Consider the following 11,880-nt stretch of genomic DNA (forward strand, 5'->3'; position numbering starts at 1 on the left):
GAGCTGGTGCTCAGTGTACTGCGTGTGTCTGTGTCGTGTTTCCCTGCGACAATGGAATCAGGCTGTGCTGGTGGTTTAGAAGTGTAGTTTCCTGTCCAAGTGGTGTCATAAGACCATATGACAGGAAGGGACCTGAGTCATCAAGTCCAATCCTATGCTACCACTGGCAACCCCATCATATAATCTCCATCAGAAACTGACCCATCCCCATGTTAATCTAGTTGGGTTGTCTGCTCCGAGGGCTGTTCCTGGCCCTCCCTTCTCTGACGGGGACAAACCTTCTCTGCATTTCCAGTCTAAATTTACTTATGGCCAGTTTATCGCCATTTGTTCTTATGCCAACATTGTCCTTTAGAATCAACAGCTCTTCTCCCTCGCTGGTGTTTACCTCCCTGAACTATTTACAGAGAGTGATCGTATTCCCTCTCAGCTGGTGTTTTGCTAGGCTACACAAGCCAGACTCACCTAGGCTATGTCTAAACTAAGGGCTACGGGTGTAATTTCCCGCTTACATACTTGCACTAGCTTGATGAGCGCTAACGCGAGTACAAATAGCAGTGTATATGTGGGGCCATGGGCACAGCTACAACCTCCTCTGTGCCCTGCAGGAACATGCTCAGCTGTGCCTCCACTGCCACTGCCCATGCTGTGGTGACTGCACTGCAATTTATACTCGCACCAGCTCTCATTGACCTACTGCGAGTGTGTGTATGCAAGCTGGGAATCACACTCCTAGCTCATAGTGAAGGCAGTGCCTCATTCTCCTCTCCTAAAATAGCTCTCCATTGTCGCAATAGCAGGACCATCATTCCTAAGATTGTTCAAATTGTGTTGTGACTCATTCCATATTTACACTGCTTTTTATTAAGCCACATCTTGGATGGCTAGTGAGATGGTGGAAATGGAGCCATCCTTTGACTGTAAGGGTGCTATACTGATTTACAGTGGTGTGATGATAATGCACCTGACTCATGGTGTGATTGTCAGAGGTGAGGAGGCAGAAGTGCTCTATCCTGACATTGCCCTTGCCCGTCCCTCCACAGGCAGCACACGATGTCCTGAGAAGGAAAATGTCCAACCAAACTACCGTGACCGAATTCCTTCTCCTGAGGTTCTCTGAGGCTCGAGAGATGCAGATTTTACACTTTGTGGTGTTTCTAGGGATTTTCCTGGCAGCCCTGATGGGGAACCTCCTCATTATTGCAGCTGTGGCTGTGGACTACCATCTTCACACCCCCATGTACTTCTTCTTGATGAATTTGTCCATGATAGACCTCGGATCCATCTCCGTCACTGTCCCCAAGTCCATGGCCAATTCCCTATTGAACACCAGGTCGATTTCTTATTCTGGGTGTGTTGCCCAGGTCTTTCTCTTCATTTTCTTCACTGTGGTTGACCTTGGTTTTTTTACTATTGTCGTGGAAAAATTGACCACGCCTTTGATTTTGGGTCAGACACACTGAGGCACTTTTATTATAGTACAAGCATGCATGCAGGGAGAGGGTTAAAACTCCCCTCTGCCTGTTACAAATTTTACCGAGCTTATAAAGTTTAAAACCGCAAATTAGCATTTACTTAAAATACACTTATTTGGGAGTATCAGTTGTGACATTTGCAAGCTACTTCAGTTTTTTTCATACATGGTGTTTCCTTTTATTGTTTCTGGGCAGTTTTCGTAGGTAGTCTGCCTGCCTGTAAGACCCCTCCTTTGCGGTTGCATTGGATAAGGCTCAGCATTCTAGCTGAGCTTCCCTCAGTTCCCCTTTCTCTGGTTTCTTCATCACCCCCCCCTCTCATGCCCCTGATATAGACAGACAAGAATTGCAGAAGTTAACCTTTGTTCTATATAGCAATTGGGTTTTGCTAACAGACCTGGGCCTGAAAGGCAGGGGTTAGGATGCAGTTTGCTTCTGACCCTATGGGTGGGGGTCTGGATCTTAATTGTTAATAATGCCTTATTGTTTACCAAATTGCCCAATACAACTACTTCCAATAGAGTTGCACAGCAAGCCCCCTCCCAACTACATGTGCGCCCACCTACGTGCGGCTACATTGTACAAGACTCTTTATTAATTTTCCATTGCTAATATGCTGTTATACTAGGCCATGTTTCACAATTATCAGTAGGCGTTGGTTCCCCTTTCTCCTGTTGGCCTTTCGATTATGCCATACCAGCTATCCTATGTCTTAATATCAAGCTGACCTATAATGGCCTAATGTTAATTATGCTCAGCTAATTCAACATGGGGCAAGCGGGACACAGTCTGGGGCAAGTGGGACCCCTTAAAATCCCTAACACTATCATGGCATATGACCGCTACGTCACCATCTGCAAACCACTACACTATGAGTCTCTGATGAACAGGAGAGCTTGTATTGAAATGGCAGCCAGTGCTTGGATCAGTGGTATTTTCTGCTCTGCACTGCACACTGGAAACACATTTGCTTTAACCTTCTGTGGAGGCAACATGGTGGATCAATTCTTCTGTGAAATCCCACAGCTACTCAAGCTCACTTGCTCTGACTCATATCTCAATGAAGTTGGGGTTATTGCCTTTTTTGCATGTTTAACTATAATCTGCTTTGTTTTAATAATTGTGTCATATGTTCAGATCTTCTCCACGGTGCTGAGAATCCCCTCTGAGCAGGGCTGGCATAAAGCCATCTCCACCTGCCTCTTTCACCTCATTGTGGTCTCCTTGTTTGTTTGCACTGGGAACTTTACCTATGTGAAACCACCCTCCATCTGTCTATCAGGTCTGGATCTTGTGGTGGGTGTGCTCTATTCCGTGGTGCCACCGAGTATGAATCCAATCATCTACAGCATGAGGAACAAGGAAATTAAAGGTGCTCTGAGGAAACTGACTCGGTGAACATTATTAACCAAGAATAAAATTTCCAGATTTCTCCCACGACCATGACTTAATTCGGTCTGTCTTTACAGATAGAATTATTATATCCACAGGAATGTGATGCGCAATCTCTTTATGTAAAATGAGTGGTAATGATCAAAACTCAGTTAACTAAAGTTAATGGAGTTACTTTAGGTTTACAGAAGTGTAAATTAGATAAGATCTGTCTATCTATCTATTTCTCTCTCTCTCTCTCTCTCTATTGCAACAAACCAAAACAAAACTTTAGTTAACACTGTAGTTTAGTTAAGGTTGTCCCCCGGAGCTGGCAATAGCTAGTGGTAATCATCTGCTTGCACACTAGCAGCATTAACTATGTCCGCTGCAGCTGTATTGAATGGTAAAGGCAGATATTGGCACACACACAGGAGGGAAATAGGGGCTCAGCCATACCTGTTCTGCCTCTTCCCCTATTTCCCCCCAGTCCCCTATCACTCACTATCACATCCCCCTTCGCAGTACCCCAGCCTTCCCTTCCACTCCACCTAGCTCCCATTCCTCTCCAACTGACCCACCACACCATTTATCCCCTACTTTAATCACCCCTCTGTTGCTACCCCCAAAGCCCCTTGTTAGGGGAGCTTTTGACAACTAGCAAAATGCCTAGGCCACTGCCAGTAGCTGGAATCCTGATTATCTTGCTCATTGCTAAAAGCAGCTCAGGGGTTGAGCGACCACAAGACTTGAGCATGAGCCTGCATCCTTCCTGGTAAGCTTTCTTTTGAAATTGCTGAAGTTTGCGTCTTAGAAAAACAGAAAGTCTGGCTTCAGTTTTGACTGCTGTTATATGGAAATTCAGGTGCAAGGCTAACAGCTCAAAATTGCTTGCTAATGGTTTTTTTGAGTGACTTTTTTAACACCTGCTTCTTGCTTAATGGTTGGTTTTGATTGGTAAGCTATGTAACACTTGTAAGGATAAGAAGGGGACAAGATCTGGGTTAAGTGAACTCTGCTGTGAACCCATCTCGAGTTCCCAGCAGCAGACGGAAGGCTGGCCACTGGAAATCTGTCACTGGACACTCGAGGACCACTCCAGACCTTGGGGTAACTACAGTTTGGGGTGCTCCAACATAACCTGTTGCTTGTGTGTGTACGTGCTGGAGACTAAATAAAGTAAAAGCTCTAAGTAAAAGCACTCTTGTTTGCGCTGTTTATATCAACCACTTATCAGATGGGTGCACTGTGTCCCCATTGATTTATTTCCTGACACTGCCTCATAAGAAGTAAAGTTACTGAGAGCTTTGGGTTCAGAAAGCCGTCGGGTAACACCCTTTCCCGTTGTTGCCCCCCCACCATCCTCTCTACCCAGCAGGAATGTGCATGTGTAACCTATTTTCATTCCAAAAATAGTTTCAGCACCTTCCAAATTTTCTGCTGTGCTTGGGTGACGTTTCCAAAAATTAAAAACGTGTGGACAGAGACAGATGCCACCTTCTTTTAGTTTCAGGCTTTGGCCCACTAGTAGACCTGGTCTACACTAAGGGGGGGGGTCGAACTAAGGTACGCAAGTTCAGCTACGCGAATAGCGTAGCTGAACTCGAACTACCTTAGTTTGAAGTACTCACCCGTCCAGACGCCGCGGGATTGAAGTCTGCAGCTCCCCCGTCGACTCCGCCACCGCCATTCGCGGTGGTGGAGTTCCGGAGTCGACGGGAGTGCGTTCAGAGTTTGATATATCGCGTCTAGATAGACGCGATATATCGAACTCCGAGAAGTCAAACGCTAGCCGCCGACCCGGACGGTAAGTATAGACGTACCCTTAGAGGCAAACTCAATGCCTGAGTGGGGCTCAGGTTTGATGGCCAGGCCATTCCTCCTTCAGAAGCTTAGGTCTGTGATCCAGAGGTAGCGTTCAACCAGCTCATGCTCTCTCCATGGACATGCACTCTGTAATCTGTTTAGCGCCACACCAACCACTTCAAAGGCTGACGTGCCTAACTGGAGAGCTACACACTATGGCTAATAGCACTGTAACTTGACTTCGCCCAAAGGGCTGGTATCTGGCCTGCACTCTGGTGCAGTAAACATCAAGCACTGGAGAACCTGCTTCAGTGAGGATCTGAGCCCCGGTTTGATCTCTCTGTGTGTGAAAAAAAATCAGCACCAAAATACCCTAACTTTAAGAAAAGTTAGAAGTAACTCCATTGCAGTCAATGGGACTGACGCGACCCACACTTAGTCAGGAGTAATTCAATGGGGCTGACTCCCCTCTGACCCCAGGATAACTTGGTGGAGTTGTGATGCAGCACAGCTGGTCTAAGGAAGAGGAGATTCAGGCTTTTTGACTCCAGCCCCCACCATGTCCTCCATCCACTGAACCCCTCTTACCCTAGTCCCTGAGTATCTCCCGCTCTCTGTCTCACACAGCCCAGACCCCCCAAACAAACACCCACAGCCCCTAAACCCATCATTCCCCACACATAGCCTTCCACCCCACAGACACTTCCAGCCCTTGTCTGTTGAGATTTCCCCTTCCCACCGGCCAGAGCCAATTTCCCCACCCAGAGTTTGTGACTCAGCTTCCTCAGAGATCCCTACTTAACCCCTCTGCCCATCAGTCCCCTCCTCTGCTCAGCCCCATTCCCCTGATGTGGGAACAGGGAACAGACCCCCACCCCTGCTTCCTTCCACCTCCCTCCAAACACCAGCCCAGTCTCTCCTCCATCTCCCCATTGGCAAACCCAGGCCACCACTTTCTTCCTTCCCCACTCTCCTTCTTCCTCTGCCTGGACCAGCTCCGCTTTTCTGAACAGTGACTCCAGGGTGGGCTCCGCCCATCCCTGCCCAATACACAGTTAAGCTGGGGAACAAGGTATCACTCAGACAAAGAGCCCAGCAAAGTGAATCATTGACAGGGATCACAAGAGCCTTCACATTTACATCAGATCAGAGAATGAATTAAACTGCGATGATGCAGATCTCCAGCCAGCCACTAACTCACAGGGAACTTCCCTGACACAGAGGTCAGTGAAGAATTGGGGGCATTACCCATCCCTCTACAGCAGCTGGTGCTGGTCCGTCCAGGAGTCACTGCTCTGAGTAGGGCTGTTCCCAGGAGAATGTGGAAAGAGGCACTTATAGTCCCATAAAGCTCTGCTGACTCTCAGGACTGGATTCATAGACTTCAGGGCCATGCATGGGGCTCTGCCCCCTTGACCCTGTACCCCACATGGAGTGGCAGTGGTGGGGGCCCCTCAAAGAGAGGCTGAGACAGTGCCATGGGACCCCCTGCTCCCTCCCAGAAGATCGTTAGGTCAGCCAGGGTCTGCAGCATTTGGGTTTGCTGCTCGAGGCAGAGCCGGCTCTAGGGCTTTTGCCGCCCCAAGTGGCAAAATGAATAAATAAATACAAAAATCTGTGATCGCAATCGGCAGCAGCTCCACCACGCCACTTTCTTCTTCAGCGGCAATTTGGTGGCTGGTCCTTGCCTCTGAGAGGGACCGAGGGACCCGCCGCTGAATTGCTGCCGAAGAGCCCAACGTGCCGCCCCTTCTCCTTGGCTGCCCCAATCACCTGCTTGTTCAGCTGGGGCCTGTAGCCGTCCCTAGTCTGAGAAAGCCCATTGTGTCCTGGGGCATCTCCCTGTCCTTTTCCTGCTGGAATTAATGGGCCATTCTCCTGTTCACTCCACCTTTCTCCATGCCATCTGCCATGTCGGCACACCAGGCCCTCTGGTTTTGGTCCACTGCAGCACTGGTTTGCAGGATCTCACTGAACATGTCCTCCCTTGTCCTCTTCTTTCACCTCCTCATCAGGGTCAGGCCTTCTGTGAGTGCAGAGGGGGCACACCTCAAAGACCACCATGCTGGAAGCTGCTAATAAAAGAGACAGATGTATCATTTACAGTCATGGTCGAAAGCGTTTTCCAGCTCCAGCCATGTGGAGGAGTATGGCCTTCCAGGGTTGTGGTGGGGGAGGATTTTCCATTGCCTGAAGCTATAATATTTCAGGCCCCATTCCAGGGATATGATTCTAGGGCAACGGCACTGATTATTGGCACTATTTGCCACAGGCAGTAGTAGAGTGACCACCTTCTCAAAAGGCAAAAGTGGGACACATGCATGAGCCCAGACCCCTCCTTGGCCCCATCCCTTCTTTTCCCCCCGAGCCCCCACCCCCTGCTCCTCCTCTTCCCCCGAGGCCCACAGTTGCACACAACAAGGGACAGTTCCTAGATGGGCAATCAGGAAAAGGCATTTCAAAAATATGCAGGGATTTGAAAAGGATGTGTGACTTCTGGTCTCCATGAGCCCAAGGCAGTTGAGTTCACCATTGTAACCAGCAGAGTCATTGTTGCAAGAATCGGGCATTGTGGGACAGCTGCTGGAGGACTGTTAGGGTTGACACAGGTCATGCACTGTCTACACTCATGCAGCATCAACCTCTGTAGGTCGACCATGGCTCAATGCCACTCAGGGAGGTGGTTTTACTGCATCACCTTCACGGGGTGCTTACATCAGCCAGAGACAAAAGTGTAGACACGGGAACAAATAGATCGATGCAAGTTGACTTATGTCGACCTAATTTTCTAGTGTAGACCAGGCCTTAGACGCACCCATGATCCACAGAACCCCCCACTCAGGGGCAGATCTGGGTATTTTGCCGCCCCAAGCACGCAATCAGGATGACTTCGGTGGCATGCCTGCGGGAGATCCGTTGGTAAGGTGGATTTGGCGTACCCGCTGCTGAATTGTCACTGAAGCCGAAGCACCAGCTGACCTCCTGCAGGCATGCCACCGAAGGCAGCCTGACTGCTGCCCTCACGGTGACCAGCAGTCCCTACCACGCAGAGGTGGGAGCTGAGCTGGGACATCTCAAACTCCATGGGACATCTCAAACATGGGACATCTCATCCATGGGACATCTCAAACTCCTAGCCTAGTCCTTTGTACTACTCCCATGGGTGCAGTCCTTTCTCTCCCTCGGCTCCCCACCCCTAGGCCATCTGCTATGCGGTTAGGTATGTCCCACCTCCAATCTTGCAAGAAACAACTTAGACGCCTGGCTCCAGAAGGGCTCCGAGCAGTAAATTGCTGGAAGAGCTAGGCACCTCCTTTCTGCCTGGATTTAAGCGCAAAACTCTCTGCTAGAACACATCCCTCTCCTTGTCATCTGCTACTGGCTGGCTTAGGCAGCTCCCCAGCTAGTGTGCTGGCTTTGTGCACCCTCCCTCAGGCATCGACCTCTTCCCAGGCATTGTATGGCGATCTGGGGCACCAAACAGAGGATCTGTGGTTTCCCCTGGGTGGCAGGTTACATAAAAGCTAGGCACTGCAATACAGGGCATTGCAATAGCTAAGTGGATCCCCACCCACTAGGCCATCCTTCCACCCCATGTGGTTATAAATCCTCTCCATCCTCATTCGTGAACCTCCTATGACTGCTTCTGCCCCTCTTATTACAGAAGGTGCAAGCAACAGGTGAGGCTTGACAAGGGGGTATTTATTTCCTATGATAGCCATTGGCTGGCAAAAAAAGACACCTAATGACAAAGACCTCTGATAACTTTACTGTTAATGAGCACTAGGGGCAGCAAAGGGTGGGGGCAGGGAAGGAGCAGCTATACTGTATAATGGGCACTAAGGGCAACAGAGGGTGAGATGAGAAGGAGTTGCTATATCTGATGAACAGGGCTCCAGGGAGTGACTCACCAACTGCCCTTAGATAACAGACATGGATAAATCTTCTACCCACAGCGCCAACTCTTTGCTGCCAGAGAAACCCAGAGTCAGCCACGCAGCTCATAGGCAGCGAGCAAGAGGTCTGAGTTTCATGATATTCAGTCTCACTGAGAACAGTGAAAGGGTCCTTTGGCTACGTAACATTTGGCATCCAGATCCTACTGTGGTAGGGGCATCAGAGATAGATAGATAGATAGATAGATAGATAGATAGATAGATAGATAGATAGATAGATAGATAGATAGATGAACTTCAGTGATTCCTTTTGTGGTCAGCAGAAACTTGATGTTGAGAAAGAAACATTTTCAGTTGGAATTAAGCCACACTTCTCAGCACAGTAAGTTGACAGTTGTCATTAAATATCTGGGATTTTTAAGGGGTTGAATTTAGCCATATAAATGTGAGTGGCAATGTCCACTTTTTACTATGAGTTTAATCAGCCTGGTATAGCTAATTCCATGGCACACAGGGGCAAACTCATTTTGCTTAATTTTTATCTTTTTTCCATAATAGGGAACATGGGATCTGAATGGAGACCTTGGGTTCAGTTTCTGCACTGCCAGTGTTTTGGGCAAGGGACTTAACATTCATGGCTTTCTGGTTCCCCGTTTGTCGAAAGGGTGGAAATCAGGAACAAATTCACTAAATTCAGTGGGATTGGGTTGTCGTTCGTGAGGTCAGAGTCAGGTCTTCTAGACTCTCTTAGACACTTGGGGCCAGATTTTTAAAGATGCCTAGCAGGATTCTGAGATGAACCTAGATACGTCCAAATCATTATAATAAATGGATGTTAAGTATCTAGATGCTTTTGAAAATCCAACTGGGCACCTAAACACCTTTAAAAACCTGACCCTTCATTCTTGATCCACTGTGTGATCCAGTGGCAGGAAGAACTTAGCTCCAATTAGAGCTGGCCAGGAATTTTTCAATTAACTGTTGTTTTTTTTGTCGGAAAACACCGATTGTCAAAACCAAACCGTGTTGCTAAAATGTTCTAGTTTCAATGAGACGTCCATCAGGAAGGCATCTTTATACTTTTGAAAATCCCACCCGATGCCTAAACACCTTTAACAATCTGGCCATCTATGGGGTAAGGAAGCAGCTGAGCGGGGGGTTTGTGACTGTCTGTGGGGCATAAATGTTGGACTGAGGTGCCTTAAAGTGGCATTTAGGGGCCTAAGCCCCTTTGTGAATCAAGACCTTAGTTAGCAAAGTGACCGGACAGGGTTTAAAATAAACACAAGCAGCAGGTCTGCTGAATAAAAAGATGCCATTAAAGTAGCACCTCATGAACCTGTATTACAAATCTTGCAATTACATGGTCATGGGTGGCGAGTTCTATGGGCCTGTGGTGGTGGACCACCATTCACCACTGACAGAGCAGGGAAGCTGAGTGGCTTCCTGCCTGCTCCCTCCACATGGCTGCCGGCCCCTCCCTGCAGCCCCTGGACGGGTGGGTCTGTGTCCTGCCCCAAGTTTCCCTGGATCATAATGTGAAGCTGTGGGGGCAGTGCCTGGGAGTAGCAGCGCACGGAGACTCCTTGCCTGCCCAGCCCAGGAGCCCCAGGTAAGCGCTGCAACTCCCCACCCCCACCCTGTCCCAGAAGCTGCACCTACTCTTCAGTCCCCAAATTCCCTCCCAGAGCCTGCACCCCTTCCCTCTGCACCCCCTCCCATCCCCAAGCTCCCTCCCAGAGCCTGCACCCAGCGCAGAGCCTGTACCCTTCACCCCTCCTGCACCCCCAGCCCCTGTTCCAGCCCAGAGCCTGCACACAGCACCCAAACTCCATCCCAGAGCCTGCACCCCCACCCCCTTCCCACACCCCCTCTCCTGCCCCCAAACTCCCTACTAAAGCCTGCACCCCTCACCCCCGCCCCTTGTCCCAGCCCAGAGCCTACAGCCAAACTCCATTCCAGAGACTGCACCCCCATCCCTCCACACACCCTCCTGTCCCCAAACTCCATCCCAGATCCTGCACCTCACCCCCAGCCCAGAGCCTGCACCCAAACTCAGTCACAGAGCCTGCACCCCTCATCCCCTCCTGAATCCCCAACCCCTTTCCCAGCCTGGAGCCAGCACACAGCACCCAAACTCCATCCCAGAGCCTGGCACTCCTACCCCTCCATACTCCCTCCCACAGCCTGCATACCTCACCCCCTCCTGCACCCCCACCTCCTGCCGCAGCCCAGCACCTGCACCCAGCACCCAAACTCCATTCCAGAGCCTGCACCCCAGACCCTCTCCTCCACACAAACTCCCTCCCAGAGTCCATGTCTCACCTATCCTGCACCCCACTCTCCTGCCCCAGCCCAGGGCTTGCACCACAGACCTCCTTCCCCGACCCAAACTCTCTCCCAGAGACTTAGGCAGGTGGTGGGGGGGTGGAGTTTGGGGGGGCAGGGCGTGGGGGACGGGTTCTGGGCACCACCAAAAATTCTACAAACCTGCCACCCCTGTACGTGGTGATGGAGAAGAAAAGGAAGAGTCTTGTTATTTTCCTGAGCTGCAATATATGCCCTGCAGCATATGTAAAACCAGTCTCTGTCTACCTTCAATTTCTTGTTCCATGACCATCTCCCATTGGCCTTCCCTCTGCAGTGTATAGCTACACAAGAAATGTCCAACAGAACTACCGTGACTGAGTTCCTTCTCTTGGGATTCTCTGATGTGCGGGAACAGCAGATTTTACATTTCCTGGTGTTTCTAGTGATTTACCTGGCAGCCGTGGTGGGGAATCTTCTCATCATCACAGTCGTAGCCCTCGACCACAACCTTCACACCCCATGTACATTTCCTGGGCAACTTATCCTTCCTAGACCTCTGCTACATCTTTTTTTTTCCTCCTGCTAACGATAGCTCATCTCAATTGATTAGACTCTGCCTGTTGGTATGCATACTTCCACCTTCTCAAGTTCTCTGTATGTATAAATATCTCCTGTCTGTGTGTTCCATTCTATGCATCCGAAGAAGTGAGCTTTAGCTCACGAAAGCTCATGCTAAAATAAATTTGTTAGTCTTTAAGGTGCCACAAGTACTCCTGTTTTTTTTATTGCTACATCTCAGTCACCATCCCCAAGTCCATGGCTGACTCCCTAACTAACAACAGACTCATCTCTTTCTCTGGATGTGTCACCCAAGTCTTTTTGGTTGTAACTTTTGCAGTAGCAGAACTGGCCTTTCTTACGGTGATGGCATATGACCGCTACATTGCAATCTGCCAACCTCTGCATTACAGGGTTACTATGAACAGAGGTGCATGTGCCCAGATGGCAGCTGGCTCATGGAT

General features: G+C 49.5%; 1 protein-coding gene across 1 annotated transcript; it reads left to right on the forward strand.

The window, feature by feature from the left end:
* Window positions 1–2,303: 2,303 nt before the first annotated feature.
* LOC120383557 (putative olfactory receptor 14L1) lies at window positions 2,304–2,873 on the forward strand. Its single transcript, XM_039501714.1, has one exon. The coding sequence runs from the start codon at window positions 2,304–2,306 to the stop codon at window positions 2,871–2,873; it is 570 nt and encodes a 189-aa protein (XP_039357648.1).
* Window positions 2,874–11,880: the final 9,007 nt, after the last annotated feature.

Source organism: Mauremys reevesii, linkage group 15, assembly GCF_016161935.1.
Source record: "Mauremys reevesii isolate NIE-2019 linkage group 15, ASM1616193v1, whole genome shotgun sequence".
NCBI classification, from domain to species: domain Eukaryota; kingdom Metazoa; phylum Chordata; order Testudines; family Geoemydidae; genus Mauremys; species Mauremys reevesii.